The following is a 19,928-nucleotide window of genomic DNA, read 5'->3' on the forward strand; positions in this document are numbered from 1 at the left end:
GATACACAAACACAAGGACGGGTTAGTACACAACAGCGTGTTAATCTTCTCTGCCGGGGCAGCTCGGCAATAGGTGCACACACGTGGGGCAGCCCATAATTAGTAATGTATATGACAGTGCAGTAAAGAAGATAAAATCAAGGAAATGCTATGACAAGCATAAAAACACCATGAAAAAACACAAACGGTAGATAAAAGCAGAAATAAATTAATTAAAAGACATGTGAGAAATGCACTCACAAATCACGCAAGACGTGCAAAAGCTGCAAGTACGTGAAATCTCGCTGGATCATCTGGACATCGTCTCCAAGCAAGGTAGACAGATCAGCTGGTAAGCCAAGGCGGGCTCGCTCAGGAGCAAGAGGAACACATTCCACAAGAAGGTGGCGGATGGTCAGGAATGCACCACACTGGGTGCAGGAAGGCGGGTTCTGACGACGTAACAGGTAGCCATGGGTCAGATGGCTGTGCCCGATACGTAATCGTGCCAATCGTCGTTCTTCCAGCCTTGAAGGACGAGAACTCGTGGCCCAAACACCAAGTCGCGGCTTGACAGCATGCAATTTATTCTGAAGTTGCTCATCCCAGTTTGTCTGCCAGCGCTGAAGGAGAAGACGGTTGATTACAGGGCGAATATCAGAGCTGGGAAGCGGTGACGGATACTCAGGTCCTGTAAGGGCAGCTTCTTTGGCAACACGGTCAGCACGCTCGTTCCCTGGAATACCAGCATGGCCAGGCGCCCAACAAAATTGGACATCGCAACCTGCAAGTCGTAAGGAATGGCAAGAGAGTAGAATTTGCTGAACTATAGGGTGCACAGTTGACACATCCGTGAGACTATGTAAAGCGCTGCTAGAGTCAGAGCACAGGAGAACATGTCGGAGATGGCGTCGACGAATATAATGCAGAGTCTTCAGGATAGCAACCAATTCAGCAGTGAACACAGTGGAAGTAGGATGGAGCTTCAAGCCAGCGCTATGATCATCCGTGACGAAGGCACAACCAACAGAATCTTCATGCTTCGAACCAGCCGTGTAGAAGACAGCGTAGGTACGGTAAGCATCCAGAAAAGAGAAGAACTCCTGACAAAATTGTTGATTGCTGGTAACAGACTTCTTAAATTGCGTGAGATTAAAGCTGACAATTGGTGGAAGAACTGTTTTTGGAGGAATGGGCAGGAGGCCCAATGGATAGATGGCAGGGACATCGAGTCCAAGAGAAGCACCAAGGTCTATAGCACGAATGCCAAAAGGCCGGGTAGCAGTAGGTCGTGCTTGATATCTGTCATAGCGAGCACCAGCCTCAAGGGCAAAGGCCGAAGGATGGTCAGGTACGGCACGGATATAAATATAATAGCGCAGGAGCAGGCTGTCCCGACGGTGGGAAAGAGATGGTTCATGAGCCTCGACATAGAGACTAGGAATAGGGCTAGTTCGGAAAGCTTCAAGCGCCAAACGGAGGCCCAGATGATGAACAGAATCCAGATGACGTAGGATGGAAGGTCGAGCAGAACAATATGCTACACAGCCATAATCCAATTGGGAGCGGATGAGGCTACGATATAGTCGCAACATCACCACACGGTCAGCACCCCACGAAAGATGGGACACCAAACGTAGTAAGTTCATGGAGCGGAGACAGCGGTACTTCAGGTGTCGAACGTGAACAGCCCAGGTAAGTCGTCGGTCAAACTCCAAGCCCAGAAAACGAACATGATCCACATAGGACAAACGAGAACAGCCAAGGAACAGCTTAGGATCATAGGCACAGTGGCGAAGGCGGCAAAAATGTACGCAGTGTGTTTTGGTGAGAGAAAAGCTGAAACCAGTAGTGGTAGACCATCGGTGAAGGCGGTTGAGCGCTAACTGCAACTGGCGAGTAACTGTACGGAGATCACGTGAGCGACAGTAGATAGTAAAGTCATCCACATAAAGCAGCCCATGAACAGAAGGGGAAAGCTGCGACATCACACTGTTCACTGCGACAGCAAACAATGTGACACTCAACACACTACCCTGTGGAACGTCATTCTCTTGTGGAAACGGAGCAGAAAGAGTAGCTCCAAGCTTGACTCTGAAAGAACGTTGTTGTAGAAAATTCTGGATGAAGAGAGCCAAGTGGCCACGTAAGCCCCAGAGATGGAGTTGCCTCAAAATGCCATATCGCCAAGCGGTGTCATAGGCCTTTTCAAGGTCAAAGCAGATGTTCTTGATGGCGAAATGCATCCTGAATAGCACTTTCAAGATGCGCCAAATGATCAGTAGTGGAACGGAAGCGCCGAAAGCCACACTGAAGATTGGAAATGAGGCCATGGTGTCCAAGAAACCAGACTAAGCGGGGATTGATCATCTTCTCCAAAAGTTTACACAGACAGCTAGTCAAGGCGATCGGGCGGTAGCTTCCACTTGACGTGGCAGGTTTAGCAGGCTTCAAAATAGGAATAATGTATGCTTCACGCCAAGCAGCGGGGAAGGAATCTTCAAGCCAGATGCGATTGTACAGGTCAAGAAGATGTTGCTTGCCATCGTCAGGCAGGTGCCGGAGCATAGCATAACAGATGCCATCAGGACCGGGTGCCGTGTCCTTCGTAGAATCCAAAACAGCAGCAAGTTCAGCAGTAGTAAAAGGCAGATTATAAGCTTCAGCGGTTGCAGAGCGGAACTGAAGTGGCGTACGTTCGGTGCGTTGTTTATAAGTGAGGAATCCAGCTGAGTAGTGAGTAGAACTGAAGACATCCGCAAAATGACGACCTAACGCAGCAGCAATTCTGTCCTGATCAGTGACCATTACACCATCGATAATAAGGGATGGAACCGCAACGGAGGAAACATGTCCCTGTAGACGACGAATTTGCGACCAGACCGCTGTCATGGAGCTGCCAGCAGTACGAGAAGAAACATAAGTGCGCCAGCTATGACGCTTAGCTTGCTTAATCAGATAGCGGGCTCGAGCACGAAGAAGTCGAAATTGAGCCAAATTATCAGCTGTAGGAGCACGATTAGAAGTACGTAGTGCTCGACGTCGGGCCAGAATAGCGTCACGAATCTCCTCTGACCACCAAGGAACGGTGCGTTTACACCGGGAACCAGCATAGATAGGAATAGAGTCGTGTGCAGCTTCCAGGATACTCTGCTGAAAGGCCTCACAATGACCATCAACAGTAAAACGTGGGTCTAAAGTGAAATGAAAAGTGGCGGAAAAATGATCCCAGTCTGCTCGACGGAGATTGTAGGCAGTGAACGGAGCAGAATGGATGAGCGGAAGACCATGTACAAGAATAGGAAAGTGGTCACTGCCACAGAGATCATCATGCACGCGCCAAGTAAGATGGGCACCAAGTTGAGGACTGCAAATGGAGAGGTCCAAATGAGAGTAGGTACCAGTAGCAGTAGTAAAATGTGTGGGACTGCCATCATTGAGGAGCAATGAGTTAGTGTTGTCAAGGAAAGTGGAAATCTCGACCTCGTGGCTCAGTACGAGAAGAGCCCCACAGTGCACGGTACGAGGTAATGGTAAGCATCAGAGACCCCAATTGCTACACCACCTGCTGCACGACCTGCAGTAAGCTGATCATGACGATATACAGTGTAACCAGAGAGAACTGAGTTGCTAGTAGAGGTAAAATGCGTTTCCTGAAGACAGAATATGGTAGGATGAAAAATGTCAATAACTGCTTAAATTCCTCGTAGTGAGTGGAATAGCCATTTAAATTCCATTGAAGAAGGGACATGTTCAACAAGCATCGAGAACAAGAAGCGAGGTACTGCGCTTGCCTTCTTCACGGCCTTCCACAAGGGTAAAATCATCGAGCTCCTCCTCCACCATATCATCCACAAGAGACTCGTCATCACTAGGTGGACTACGTGACGTATGCTTCTGTTTCTTCGCCCCAGGTGGGCTAGAAGACTGGGTGCGTGAAGATTTCTTCGATGCCTTGGTAGAAGAAGCAGTGGAAGAGGGAGAGACAGCTTTGGAAGCTTGAGCCTGGAGCTGTTTTTTTCGTTCCTTCTTAGTGAGGGGTTTGGTAGGAGGCTGGCTGTTTGACTGCTTCAAAAACTGAGTTATGGAGAGAGTAGGAGCAGACGAGATAGAGCCAGCCGCCGGAGCGGCAGGAGGCTGAGAAGCAGGAATGGGCTTAACAATTCGTGGAGGCGAACGATCGTTCAAGGGAAGCTTAGGCTGCGAAGCAGATGATGATCGGTCCTTCGTGCGGGATAGTCCTGGGTTCACAGAAGTAGTGGTACTGGACGCCTTGGAAGAGACTGGCGCACTGGGAACCTCAACGTCAGTTTGGGTAGCAGAATTGACTGTCTGGGTACCTTGGGATCTGCTGGTCTTTAGAAGCGAAGAGAAACTGGTGCCGAAGTTGACTTTTGGCTGTAGTCTGCGTTTAGCCTCAGCGGCGGAGATATTCTCGATTACCATCAATTCACGGATCTTCTTCTCAGACATAAAAGTAGGACAGTCACGTGACCAAGCTGGGTGGTCACCTTCACAATTAGTGCACTTCGATGGGGCCACAAATGGGGCCGGACCATGAGCTGCAGAACTACAATTGCCACAGATGGCAGAGGCATGGCAAGAAGGGGCTGAGTGGCCAAAATGTTGGCAGTTAAAGCACCGTAAGGGTAATGGTATGTACGGGCGAACCTTCAATCGATGGTAAGCAACGTTCAAATGCGTTGGAAGGTCAGGTAAAGCGAAAGTAATGACATACGAATCCGTGGGCTGTATTGTACCATGCTTCTTCGTTGTAATGCGATGGACGTCTGTGACATGGCTATCCTTAAGTTCAGCACATATTTCCTCCTCTGGTAACTCTCGCAAATCGAAGCAAGTGATGACTCCTTTGCTAGTGTTTCGTTGTCGATGAGGCTCAACAAGAATAGGAACAGGTCCTAACTGCGTACTAGCGAGAAGTAATTGTGACTGTTTTTCTGTGGTCGTCTGAACAAGGAGCGTCCCAATTCGTAATTTGCGAATATGGCCAGGAGGAAACGTTCCTGTAGCAATGTGATGAAGTTGTCGATGAACTCTGAACGGAGACAATTTACTTAATGCTCCAACGGTATCACTTGATCTATCTTTTATAATTAAATACCTTGGTGCAAGACCAAGCTTTTCCCCTCTCTCTCTCTCTCTGTCCTGGGTGGGTGGCTGTTGCGTAGCCATAACTATAGAAAGCCCAAAATCCTCTCAGCTTCCCCGTCATGGTTCGAAGCGGCGAACGAGGCTGGCAGGTCCTACCTGCATGACCCTTGTCAGCAAGCTAAGCTGTGACACCAAGTCAAAATGACAAGGAGGCAGAGCCACTTGCACCGCCGACTGATGGGTACTGTTGAGAGGACCCACGTCCCACCGTGTAAAGGGAAGAACCAATGGTTCATTGGAGATTCCCGCACCGCAGACTCCCAGCATTCCCTTTCAGGGCATCACTCCTTCCGGTCCTGCTGGGTGCGCATGCGCTGCACTCCTCCGTCCCACGGCCCCGGGTCCAGCGTCATCCAAGAAAATCCAATCAAAACCAGTCCATTGCAAGGTTGTCTTCTAAAAGAGCAGTCCACATCCGAGGCATATATTTTTAACTATGCTCGATCGCAGGTTTTAAATGCAGGGTGATCGGCCCGGCACAACCCCCAATCTGGAGGACCAGTGGCTGATTGCAGTTCCGAAGAACTGGGCGATGGGGGCGCCACATCCCGACGCCGGGAACTCGTTGATGATGCTTCGTGGTTGCCACTGATTGGAAAATCAGAACTTTCATAACTTGGTTCAGTGTATGCTCTGTCTCGTCGATTTCTCCGCTTTTCGTTTATCTTCAAAGGATGCGTAAAAGACGTCCATCGTCAATTATCATATGGGATAAAATAACCGAACAGAAGCAATATCCAAAACTATGAGATGAGATCAGTATAAGAATGAAAATGGTCATAATGATGATCAAGAATCATACTACTTGTATACTCCAGCTAGCTTCCGCTCGTGAAAGCTCTCAATTTCTTGCAACCTCTCGCCTGTTAATGTGTCAGCATCACCGTGCACCCACAGAAGTGCAATATACACAGCCTAGACTTGGCAACTACGCCTCACTACATGTAATCCAGCTGGGAAAGTTTGCAAATGCACTACTTTCTACCAGCCAGTCAAAATGGCTAGCAACCTTTGAGAAGGTTACGCCCTCAGTAACGTGAGTGCTGAAAAGGAATTTACGTGCAAAGTGTAAGTGCTGGTCTGTGTTCTATCAAAATTTTACAATTATACGGTATAACATCTAACAAAAATCAAAAAGAAAAACAAAAAATTGGGCATAAGGAACTTTGATCCTTAACATTATGAAGGAAGTAAATATATATAACACACAACTTAATATAGACAGATTAATTCAATATAAATACAATACAACTGGAGAAAATGAAAAATTTGTAAAGTGATAGCGAGGATGGAGAATAAGGGGAGGTGCGAAGCACAAGACAACACATGGGTATTTTAATCAGACAAATGAATGTCTTCTGCGTAGGGTCATCTCTATGTGATTATGGGAACCGGGTAAGCCAAACTGAGTAGAAAGTGATTACTGTGCAGGATATGATGGATCAAAGAGTGGAAGATGCTAATGAATAAAATAATCAGATATAACCTTCAGCCCCAGATTAGCCCCAATTCGTGACTTTTAATTATTTTTGAACAACTGCAACAAGTTTTCTTAATTAGTATCTTAGCAACTTTGGATGAGACACTTGTCTGTTTCCGGCAAGATGTGGATTTCGTATGTATATGCCCAAAAGACTTGTAAATATGGAATTAAAATGTTTAGTCTTGTTGGGGAACCATTATACTACACAACAAATATGGAAGCGTATGTGGGGACAGAACCAGAAGGTTCGTTCCAGATAGATAACAAACCTGAGGAAGTAGTGAAGAGATTGTGACAACCGTTTTATAGTTCATCTCGCAACGTGACCTTTGACAATAATTGGTTTACAAGCTACAATTTAGTTAAATCAATGGAATGGGACAATAAGTTAACAATTATAGGGACCAATCCTAAACACAAGGAAGAGTTGCCCCCATGTTCGTGAATGCCAAAAAAAAAAAAAAAAAAAAAAAGATTATAGGAGTGTGTTTGGTTTTCATTAGAACTGCACCATTGTCTCCTACGCACCTAAGAAAAATCGGTGTGTAGTGCTGATCTCAAGTATGCATAATCACAGCAAATTAGATGAGAGTACCGGAGATAAGGGGAAGCCAGAGATCGTCACACTATACAATGAAGCTAAAGGTGGGGTGGACACAATAGACCAGATACGTACTGAATATGACGAAGACAGAAACACTAGACGATGCCCAATGGCGTTATTTTATCACTTCTTAAATGTAGAAGCGATCAATGGTAAAGTTATACATTCAGCGAAAAGAGCGAATAAATTCTAAGAGCGAAAATACCTAAAGGAACTGGGAAAAGTTTGATGAAACAGAGAGCACTGAATAAATGAAATCACACAGAGCTTCGAAAATCGGAGGCAAAGTTTTCTGGATTGATGCTAGAAGAAGATGCTCCTGTACCTCCTCAACTAGGAAAACGAAGACGATATTACATGTGTAAACACAGAAAGAGCAGATACTTTTGCCAAAAGTGTTGTAAGTGGATTTGCCTAAGGCACGCAAAAATGATGTGTGGAGACTGCTGTAGAATTGAAACGTGAATTTCCCTATGTGCAATACACCGCTACTAGGAGAAATACTGGTTTACTTCTTTCTAGTTAATAAATATTTTATTTTGAGTGCCGGTATTTAAGCAATAAAATAGTCACATAGTTATCGAGCTTATTATAACAAGAAAGATATTGCTTCAATGAAATGAATGTACAGTTTCGCTTAAAGTGTATCCACTGTCTGGTGTATTTTGTATTTAATATTGTAAATATAATAAATATTTAAATCCTAGTTCACATCTTATCAGGCAAAACTGTTTCTCGGTCCAGGAGGCAAAATGTTACCAGTCATGAATTTTTTTTCACATTACCACTGTAGGGTTAAGAACGATGAATCTCAGGAGGGTAAAGTATACTGACAGAGCGTAAACATTAGGGACAAAGGATATACTGATAGCGATTTGGTGTGGGGTCTAAAGTGAGATACTAGATACTGCATGAATAAAGGATGCTGAGTTTGGAAGCGTTTGTTGATATAGGTTAGTTTGTTTTTCGATATGGTACTGTAATATGGGGAAGTTATGCGTTGGTATAGCTCCAGAGTGGGGCTAGGTAATCGGACAAGGAAACCTATGTGGAAAACTTATGGTTAGAGGATCAAAAGTTTCTGATAGATTTTGGATGATGCGGCTATCCACACCAGAAATCTGTGTTCGGCACTAAGAAAACTTTGAATGTACTTAGGATCATCTATGAATAAAGTTCAAAAAGATGGCATCAAACTGTAGAAAAGTTAAGGTTCGTGAAAAATATTTGTGCTTTCTCTGTGCTTTATCATTTCCATTGTGAATCCAGTAGTAAGCTTACGGCTAGAGTCTGCGTTTGACAGTATCTCCAGCTGGAAATGCAGTGAAATACCATTAACTCTTATTGCTACATAACACTCAATTAATATAATTTACAATGTTCAACACAGATGCCAAAAAAAGAGTGAGAGTGACTTGGACAACATGACCCCACGCTAGAGAAGTGTGCCAAATCAGGTGCTCCATATTCTCTGTTAAATGTGATAATGTACAGAAGAATGCTGATCAAAAGTGCAGTGAACAGAAAACCACGTTTAAAGTATAATACCAAAATACACAAAGCGTTAAAATCAATTTTACGGACTGTGCTATGAATATTAGTTTGTTGCCGGAATATGGCTGTTTAGTGGTAAGTGAAACATGTTTGAAAGAATCGGTAAGGAACAGTGGAATGCCGTTTCTCAACCAATTCGCTAAATAGATAAACGACCGCAAGACCATAGGGGCGGAGTGTTCGCAGTATTAAAATAAATGGGGCGGCAGAGCACAGAATCACCTCGTACGTGAGTGTGAAATTATTTGAGCTGAGGTAAGTCGGTCCAAAAACACAAACTTCGTCGGGTGTTTCTGCAGACCATATGGAAACAGTCCTCAAAGTTTACTTGAAACATGCCACGAATGACTTCCAGTTGCCACGAATGACATCCCTTTGTCGACAATTCTATTTAAGGACTCGATTTGGGATAATACAATGTTCATAACGCGCGTAAAAATAACAGCTTAGGTTATGTCATCTCTATTTTTCCGACAGAATGTGTCATTTCATATAAAGAGTTGCTTCTCCCAGACCGCGATTTCCCCGTTCCATGTCATACTCCCAATCCCAGAAGCCAGCAATCCAACTCAAAAAGAAAGTTTGTGCCTGCCTGAAGTAGGCGCCTTTGGATGAATTTTGTAAAGTACTCTTGTGTTACAGTGGACACTTTTACTAGATGGAACAATAGACGAGACAGTGGGTTCTTTCGCCGACGTTTTTAATGCAACAATAAATACTTTGTACTGTTCAAAAAAGTAAAAACAATGAAATTTCTAACAAGGCACGGCGAACCGATTGGCCACACATTCCGAAATAAGAAAAAGTTTTGGGAACTATGGTATGCATTTCCAAATGAACACATATAATTTCCAAATGAACACATATCTTTAAAAGAATTTCTGATATAGAACTTCATATAAAAAAGCTATTGAGATGCAGCAAATACCTAGACTATATTTTTTTAAAAAAAATCAGACACCAGCATCAACAACATTAAACAATTTTGGTCTTAAGTCTAAAACTTCTAGGATACCTCTTGTAATGTACAATGATGCAACAGGTGCAGAGGTTGAGGGAAGAACAGAAAATTTTAATGAATTATTTTGTAATAAATTCTTAACTGCATAATCAACATACTTCTCTGTTCAATCCGCTTGCTCGTCCACTTTATCTCATTTATCTATCACTCCTCCAGAGGATGAGTTACTTTATTTTCTCTCCGGCCTGAGAACCTCTGGCCAGGACAATATAAGCTAAACCTTTCTGCGTTCGACGTCATCTATTATTTCTTTTCCACTTTCGCTCATTTTTGTATATGTTTCAGGGAAACCTGTTTTTCCTGTTGTTGGTAAACAACACGTTTCTCTCTCATTTATAAATCTGAATTAGAAAGTTATGTGTCATCCTAAAGCAATATCTCGCTACTCTGAAACATATCACTCCTGTACGAGAAAATTATCAATGACATTACTTCCGGTTCAGTACAATCTTAAACTTGGTATTGGAGGGTGGACGGCCCATCTGCCGTCAGAGAGAGCCAAAACGTATTTTTTTTGTTTCCCATTTACATAAAATGTAAGTAAAACTTTCATTATTTTTCAGTCGCTGTTTCATTTTTAACATCCCTAACATCAAAAATAATAAAAGAAGACCATATCTGTATGAGTTAGCATTAGAACTAATAAATGAAAACCTAAAAGCTAGTTCTGAAATCTCAATTAAAAAAAAAGCTGCTGTTCTTGGCACTATACGGAAATCAAACTACAGATGATGAACCGGTCTAACCAATCCGAAGAGATATTTGCTACATCTCCGGATCAAGAGAAAACAGAACTTGCCTTGAATGTAATGATTGTGGGAAAAACGTGTTCAGAAGGCAGTCAACAATTACTACTACTTGCAATACATGCCAGCAATCTCAGAAAGAGGGCAGTGACGTGGATGTTGATTAACTTTGAACCCGCCTTGAATCTACATATTGTGGAAACACATGTGCAAGAAGCACTCGATGATTACTGCTCCTTGCAATAAATATCAACATTATCACAGCTAGCTCAGTGACATGGATGTTGATTAGGTTGTATTCTGTTCTTTTGTGTTTTGGTCAGTGTATTCACTCATATTTAGCAGTGTTGTAATTTAATTTAAATTAAAAGTATACTTTTGGTCAACAATGATTTGTCTTAATTTACTAAACCTAAATGCGTCAAAACATACACTTTGCATCATGCACAGTGCTGAAAATTGTGATTAATCGATGACGGCCGAATTGACGTCGTCGCGAGCGGAAACGTGAATTGGCAGTACGTGAGCGGATCAAGGTAAAGAACGAGATATTTAACGAATTTTATCGCGAACTTTTGACAACTAAGATGATTCGCATTTGTATATTTTATCACGTGTGTAACGTAACAATACCATTTTATGTACAAACATTATTTCTCAGTAAATCGTTTCACATATCTTACAATATCTTTTTACTAACAAAATGTGGACTTCATGTAAACGGTTTTCACAATTCGCATAGCCATCTTTTACCTGTAAGAGATAGCATGTTTCCCCAAAAATTGAACTTCGATTATACCATCCTTCATAGTCTTCACACGAGCAGATTCTCCCCATTTGTATTAATATATCTGTTGCGAAATATAAACTTTAATCAAGTCATTTCCACACACTTAGAACACTTTTATTTTTAATATGTTTTCTCCTGTGTGTTTTAACATATGTATAGCAAAATGTGAGTTCCATATATATTTTCTTTTCAACTGTGTGTTGTCATGCGTGTGAGATTTCCATCGCTATATTAAAATGTCCTGCCAAACTTGAACATACACCAAATACTTTTCTAAACTCGTCGTATGTGTAAAGTTTTCCACTTGTGTATATTAAAATTTGTCTTGCCAAGCTTGAACGCGAATCAAATGACGCACTAGAATCAGATGTTGCTAACTCATTATTACTAGATTTTACAGGATCACGCTTTAAATTTTATAGAAAAATGTTGCAATAGCGATATATCAATTCAATGATCTAAAATTGTGTGCTGGTTCGATTTGACAGGTATGCGATGTCTTACAGTACAGGATACTTATAAGGTAAACAGAACGTTTTTGAATAAAGTTTAAAACCTGATTTAACAACTTTTCTTATAAAACGAGTGAAAAGTTGGTAAGTCAGTATACTCAAGAGCTTCTGAGTACACAATAAGAATAGGTAAGAAATACGAAACATAGCTACGAACTTTATTTTTAACAACCCACATGCACATTCACTTTACATCATCTTGCGCTTCACAAACGACAGTGAGCGAAAAAGAGTGGAAGATACTGTGTACCGAAGTTTTGGTACACAAACTCTTTCCGAACATACACCACGAATTCCGTTAACGTCTTTAACACTTTAGATAAGAATGCCGTTAAAGTCGCTTTAAAATCAAAGACGTTAACAACTGGTGTGAAATCATGTTCACTACTATTAGTGAGTCTTCTTTTGACACATACGACCTTAATACGATTTTTGCGTGAAGTTAGTCTGATGAATTTAACCCATGTGGAAGGGAGGAGGACTTGATTTTTGACCGCTACTTTTCTTCAATTTGCCAAAAGTTTCCGTCAATGAGCATGAAAAAATATCTTGTGAAATATAAATGTATGCGGTGAAAACGGACCTGCGCAACTATGTATCGGCCAGCAAGATGCGGCCAAATCGCAGATGGTCCAGAAGGCCGTAGTGTTGGAATAGACATGATTATCCGCTGGATCTACACTTGTAGCTGATGAGGAAGGTGCCCCTCATTATCGATGTCGCTTAAACTTGTTATCCTTAACTCCATTACATATATGAAGACTCAAGAAGGGGTATATTTGGAATCATTATTTTCAGATAAAATTTCACTTGAGGAATCGTCACTCGAATCTTCCTCGACGTCAGCCACTTTTTCACTATGCTGCAATCCCTGTGAGGGGAAGGCGAAAGCGCAGCTCATAGAGTAGATGCGCAACCAATTTTCCGTAATATCTGCGCCCGAATTACGAACTTAAAACTTGTCATCCAAAACACATTCCTTTACAAAGGGAAGGTATATCATTTGAAGGACTTATTGTTTATTTTAATATTTAACATTATTGCAGACCAGTTTTGTAGGATATTTATCGTGAATTTAAGATTTTTCTCCAAAACTTGACATAACATCTTGTGAGTGCGTCAAATCCCTTTCTATATCCTATGTCTAGTTACATGTCTTGCCAAAGCTGATTCCAAACTAAATCCTCTTCACCACCAATTGCATGTGTTTGGTTGTCGAAGTGTTTTAATATTGCCATTTGCCAAATGTGAACTGCCAGTAAATGATTTCCTACACTCTCCGCACTTGAGATTATTGTCCTGTGTGGATTAACATGTGCCTAACCAAATTTGAACGTCGACTAAATGCCTTATCACACTCTTGGCATTTGTGATGCTTTTTTCCTGTGTGGATTAGCATGTGTGTAGCCAAATTTGAACGTCGATTAAATGCCTTACCACACTCTTGGCATATGTGATGCTTTTCTCCTGTGTGGATTAACATGTGTCTAGCGAAATGTGAACGTCGATTAAACGCCGAACCACAGTCTTGGCAAGTGTGATGTTTTTCTCCTGTGTGTATTAGCATGTGTCTAGCCAAATTTGAACGCAGACTAAATGCCTTAGCACACTCTTGGCATGTGTAAGGTTTTTCTCGTGTGTGGATTAAAATGTGTCTAGCCAAATTTGAACGTAGACTAAACGCCTTAGCACACTCCTGGCATGTGTAATGTTCTTCCCCTGTGTGGATTAAAATGTGTGTAGCCAAATGTGAACGTCGATTAAATGCCCCACCACAATCTTGGCAAGTGTGATGTTTTTCTCCTGTGTGGATTAGCATGTGTGTAGCCAAATTTGAACGTCGATTAAATGCCTTACTACACTCCTGGCATATGTGACGCTTTTCTCCTGTGTGGATAAACATGTGTCTACCCAAATGTGAACGTCGATTAAATGCCTCACCACACTCTTGGCAAGTGTGACGTTTTTCTCCTGTGTGGATTAATATGTGTTTAGCCAAAGTTGAACGTTGATTAAATGCCTTACCACACTGTTGGCATATGTAAGGTTTTTCTCCAGTGTGGATTAACGTGTTCAACCAAACTTGAACGTACACTAAATCCTTTAGCACATTCTTGGCAAGTGTAAGATTTTTCTCCTTTGTGGATTAGCATGTGTGTAGCCAAATTTGAACGTCGATTAAATGCCTTACTACACTCCTGGCATATGTGACGCTTTTCTCCTGTGTGGATTAACATGTGTGTAGCCAAATTTGAACGTAGAATAAATCCCTTACCACACTCCTGACATGTGTGATGCTTTTCTCCTCTGTGAAATAGCATGTGTCTAGCCAAAATTGAACGTTGGTTAAATGCCTTAAAACACTCTTGGCAGCTGTAAGGTTTTTCTCCTGTGTGGATTAACATGTGTGTAACCAAACTTGAACGATGTTTAAATCTATGATCACAGACTTCGCATGTGTGATGTATTTCTCCTGTGTGGCTTAATATGTGCTTAGCCAAACTTGAGCATGCACGAAATACCTTTCCACATACTCCGCAGATGTGGGATTTCTCACCTGCATGAACTAACTTACCGCTTGACAAAGTTGAACTTTGGCTAAAGCGTTTATCACTGTTTTGGTACGTTTGACGCTTTTCACTTTCCTGTGTCAGCATATGTCTTGACAAACGTGATCGATGAAATCCTTTACCAAACTGCGTCGAAGTATGAGATTCCTCATCTGAATGAGAAATGGCTTTCTTTAATATAATAAACGTATACTCTTCTCCGTGGGAAGCAAATACGTTATCGGGCCTGTAACATATTTAACAAACAACGAAATGTGATTGGAGATAATGATTAAGTAGCAAAAAAAGTAATCATTCGCTATATTTTTTGATAAAATTACGCTTGTTTTATTACATGAAATATTGTAGAAATATGAAATGGAGTACCACTGAGAAGTCTCCATATCTCTCTACATTCAAAATAAGAGGCTGTAGTTTTTTTTTCAGTATATCAAATTGAACAATCATTTATATCGTAGCGGTCATAATTCTTTGACCATGTAATGGCGACTCCTTTGAAACAAATGGAGAGTATTAGAATTAAATCTGTCATATCTGTAGTATCGTGTGAAGAAAAAAAAAGTTGTGAACCAAAGGTTTAAGAACAACTCAACTTATTATTATAAACTGTACCAAAGATTATTCACTTATATCATCATAAGTGGAAAACGAAAGACGTTTCGAAACGAAGAAAAAAGTAACATACAACTTTACAAGCTGAGGCAGAGAGACTTAACGTAACCAGACTAAAGACGAAGCGTTTACAGCGTAGTGTTCGCGGTTCAGTGGTCTAGACGCTTGACCAGTAATCTGGAGGTTCTACCACCAAATACACGTCCAGCAACTTTTTTTGTCTACTTTAGGAATTTTGATTGCGATTGATCGGCAATGACACACGTTTTATTACATTCAAATATTGGAATACTCGTTTGTTTTAATACTTGAACTATCACATTTTCAGGAATAATACTAGTAATAATAATAATTATCTCGTGAAATATTTAAATAATTAAAACTTATTATCGCACAGGTCATATCATTAGAAGCAGAAAGTGACATTAGGCAAAAAAAAAAATCGGTTTTGTTTAATGTTGCCCATTAAAAGGGGAATTTCTCATCTCGATTCTAGAACATACCGAACAAAATCGGGATGAGGCTTAACATTTCAATTGGAGACGGGACAAGGCTAACTCACAATATCGTCACGCTTTGCAGATGAGAATCGAGACGAGACGAAAAGTATCGTAAACATTGCTCGTCTCATCTCGAAACAGTATATGCTGCTCTTTAGGTAACAATTGCTCTGTAGACTGAATCTTATATATTATTTTGTTACCTTGTATTTCAGTGCTCACTGAATTATGGTCTGTGTATATGTTTTTGTAGCAAAGCTTATAGAATTACATCTGCAAATTGCACATGTTAGTATATTATAACCCTTAGCGTTCAATGATATTCAGTTCTTTTTATTACAGTTAATTTCCTGAAAACGTGCAATAGAATATTTTCTACAGGAAACTTTAGCGGAAAATTTGCGATTAAATTTGAGTACCTGCAGAAATGTCTCACGAAGGTACGGAACCCCTTCCCCGAAACCTATACGTTTAAATAAGTTTTGCCAATTTTAGAGCAACTTTAAAATTTTAATACCATTAATATTTTTATTATTAATATTATTATTATTACTGAAGTGTAAATTCAATGGTTCAACCTTTTTCTCCCAACTTTCGCCTAGTAAGTATTGTGCTGAACAAACACAGTGTGTTTCGATTTTCTCCGTGATCCGCTTCCTCCCACTTTCTTTATTCGAATATTTCTTTCGTTGTCATCATGGACGTCTTCTGTAGCTTAGCCGGCATAAGCATTACTTAAAAACAAATTTTCTTACGGTTCTTGTGAATTCAGAATCCCTACTTTCTACACGAAATTTGTCTCGAAACTTTCCGTTATAACATTTAGCTAGTTGTAGGGACGTATGGAGAGGGTATGTCCTGATAGTCCTGACACTTCTCTTTAATCCCGACTATATTGTAACTTCTGGCTAACGCTACGGGCGATTTTACAGGCTTAATACAATGTTTCCTCTTACGGAATTTCTTATCTATATTATTATTATTACTGAATATTTGATACCTCAATATTGCGTTCTACTGCAATGCAAATAGGAAATGAATATAAATTCTTTGGACACTCAATAAGGAGGAATTGAGTTATAAGAGATACTTTGCAAAGAGAGGAAAAAGGTGTCAGCTACTTGACAATAAGACATTCGAAACTTCGGATGCCTTAACAGAAGCTAAGTAGGATTTGTCTTCATCACGATACCCTTTCGAAGTAACACCCTTTATTTGGGTAAAAGACGTTGGATTATGGTTGCGATTATATTGAAATATCATCAAAACATACAAAAAACAATAGTTACTATTTATCAATTTCTCTTGAACGAATATATGGAACGTGTTAAAAATGGAGAAGGGAAACACTATTATTGTTTCTAGTAAGAGCAGAAGAACAGTTAGTAACTATTCAGGCAATTTTATGACTCATAGGCCTGAAGGATGACCCATTTGTATTCATGAATTGTTTTCGAAATAAGCGAAATTTTCAGACAGTAGGAATCGAGATTGTTACGTCATGTAATTAGTTTTCCCTGTGAAAGAAGTCGTTTCAACTCTAACTTGTAAGAACAAGAGAAATTGACAATTCCTCATTTTATTATACATCAAAAATATTAACATTCTAAATTATATTTTTTCTGAATATCCTCGGAGAGAATCGAACCGCGGACCCCTAACACACAAAGCGAATGATCAAGCCAGAAACCCCAAGACCCTCTTTTAAGTAAGAGTTGCGAATTGCTCTCTTATCTAAGAGTTGCTATGTAGCGAATTGCTCTTTTGTGGAAGTTGCTAGGTAGCGAATTGCATACGTTTACGATTAGTATTTTTTATTAACCATTAATCACTGATTTTGTTCAAGATAACATAGCGTAGTCCAATGAATTCAAGATTAGATTTAAAAAAGACCCAAAGTATCTCCGTAACTGATTTCTATTATATTCGGTTATTCTTGTTTTAGAGGTGTTTCCAATAACCTTGAACGACCTGGACACGAACACAGATACATCGAGGACATTTATTATTTAAAAGGTTTTCCCATCGGGAATCGAAGGTGAGACCCCGTTTAATAAACAATCTGATGTGTGGGGTGCCTGGTTCGTTCCCAAAGCAAGCAAGGTTGAGACTGACATCGTGCTCGTGGGATTTCTCGGGATACTCCCACTTTCTCATTTCACCAATTCGTCCATCATAATTCACTTGCTTTAATCATAGTCTTCCTTAACCTAACAGGCATAATAGTTGGACATTAAAGGATCTTATCTTCAAGCTGTTAACCCAAACCGATCCGAATCGAAAAAGTTGTATTTTCTATTGCTCATTAACGTTTTCTCACGAAAAAATATGTAGAAAAAAGCCACGGCGAATCGCAATTCTATTCAAAGATGAAGCAGTAGACTAGCAATATCTTAACCTAAAATGTAACCATTATATATTGTTTGGAACTTTTCCAAAATCTGTACGGATATTCCGGGAAGTGCCACAGATGGAGTAGTTTATTGAATCGGTTGGTCAGTCGGTCGTGGGTCAACAGCATATTACCCACTGCGACCCACCACTCACCATCAACCACTGCGAACATGACCCAGAAGTATATTTCTTGTGCACATGAAAATACAGATATAAAAGACCTAATTCTCATAAGCTGCATTTGTTTCAAAACAGTCGCCATTACCTGGTCAAAGACTTATGTCCGTCACGATATATACGATATCAGAATTAACCTGGTACATACCAAAATACTTATTTTGTGCTATGTGGAATAAACATTTCATCATTATAAGTGAAAATAGAGACTCGTTGTCACTAACATTAATTATATATCATTACTTTTTGTGTCAGAAAATTTAAAAATCGGAAGAACTTGCTGCAATTGCAGCTACAAAAAACTGTCGCTATGATTACAAAGAAAAAAAGGGACGATATAACAACTTTTAAAATTTTGCACAAGATACGTGATTTCCTTAAGTATACAAATTTCTAGTTGCGATTTTATATAGTCTGATACCTTGAGATAGTAAACTTTTGCGTATATTGATATGTAGCTACGAAGTTACATCTGATACATTCTTATTAAATAAATACTTTTGAGAAACATAGAGTTTTCAATTTCTTGTAACTTTTATCTACTTATTTGAAATACATGATATAACGATTCCAGAATTCCACGTTAAGATAATGTGGACAACCATTAAAACCTTCGTTACTCCTAGATTATTACTAGTGCTTTTATCTTTGTGGTCTAAAGATAAAATTTAAATTTATCATAACCTGGTGTAATGTCATTCGCACAAATCTAAATATATATTGAATTTGGAATCTTGCTATTACAGGGTTTTCGCAACGATGCCTCTCGGGTGTTAATAGCATCGTGAAACTCTCTAGTCGTTATTGTTTTTTACTTTAAAAATAAATAGGGCGTACGAAGATAAATGCTACACTCTGAATACCGAAAAATTTAAGAAATATGTTATGCATCACATTATAAAATACAGGCAGCTGAATTGTTTGAAATAAATAATTTAATATGTTGAGCGTCTACATTTAAGTGGCATTTTATTACGTTACGTTCATTCAAATGGGAATCATAAAGACGGGAAGAGGATTCAATTCGCAAGTCAACTCTTATAATCTAAGTGGTCTCTTCTGTTAGAGATAGGACAGTTGGCACAATAGCTTTTTTACTTTTAAAAAAGTGTCGCGAGCAGGAGTGTTACAACATTCAAGAGTGAGAAGACGAACAATCTGCATATTATACCACAGTACAAAAAGTTGACATCAACCAAATCTGGTTTTAACTACAGAAATAGCTGAATCGATTGAAATTAAATTTTACATGTCTGGAATTAGCCAGACATGTATGATGTATCTCATTTAGAAAACTTTTTATCTTTTCTTACTTTACTGTCTCTAGAATGAACATCCTACGAATAAGAGAAAAGCTATAAATCTTACGCTAAAAGCAGAGTATCTGATGAGTGGATTATGTTTGGGAGGTGAAATTTATCATGAAAAATCTTTACTCTATACCAGTGAGCATGTTATCTATGACCCACGAGATGAAAACGGACAATTTTGCGCAGATTTCATAATACATAAATTTACCATATGATATAAAATGAATATGCAATGTACAGAACTTCATCAGGCTTTGTCTGATGCACTCAAGTGACCACAATTTTGCTAGCATAAAAAATGTAGAAAAACTACGTTTTTAAGGGGATGTTGTGCAATTAAGCTGTAAACTTCAAATCAACTTATAGACTTCTTTAGATGTTTTAACAAGAGCAACGCCAAAAACAGCAAAAAGCTTATTGTATACGACTTTAAAAAATTACTGCGAAAGTATCTTCATCATTTCTCATTCAAACAACGCCTTTATCATTTCCGAACGTTCTTCT

At 39.9% G+C, this 19,928-nt stretch overlaps 2 protein-coding genes across 2 annotated transcripts in view; both read right to left on the minus strand.

Annotated features, from left to right (window-relative positions):
* Positions 1-236: 236 nt before the first annotated feature.
* LOC145669799 (uncharacterized) lies at positions 237-1,967 on the minus strand. The gene has a single exon (XM_081738141.1). The coding sequence runs from the start codon at positions 1,965-1,967 to the stop codon at positions 237-239; it is 1,731 nt and encodes a 576-aa protein (XP_081594267.1).
* Positions 1,968-9,715: 7,748 nt separating this feature from the next.
* Positions 9,716-19,928, minus strand: part of LOC145669637 (uncharacterized) — a 30,951-nt gene continuing 20,738 nt past the window's right edge. The window contains exon 2 of the mRNA XM_081737878.1: positions 9,716-14,657. Within this exon, the coding sequence (XP_081594004.1) occupies positions 13,883-14,657 (775 nt within the window). The 3' untranslated portion in view covers positions 9,716-13,882. The remainder of the gene's footprint in view (positions 14,658-19,928) is intronic.

The sequence above is a fragment of the Thermobia domestica genome, chromosome 14 (genome assembly GCF_964235325.1).
Source record: "Thermobia domestica chromosome 14, izTheDome1.hap1.1, whole genome shotgun sequence".
NCBI classification, from domain to species: domain Eukaryota; kingdom Metazoa; phylum Arthropoda; class Insecta; order Zygentoma; family Lepismatidae; genus Thermobia; species Thermobia domestica.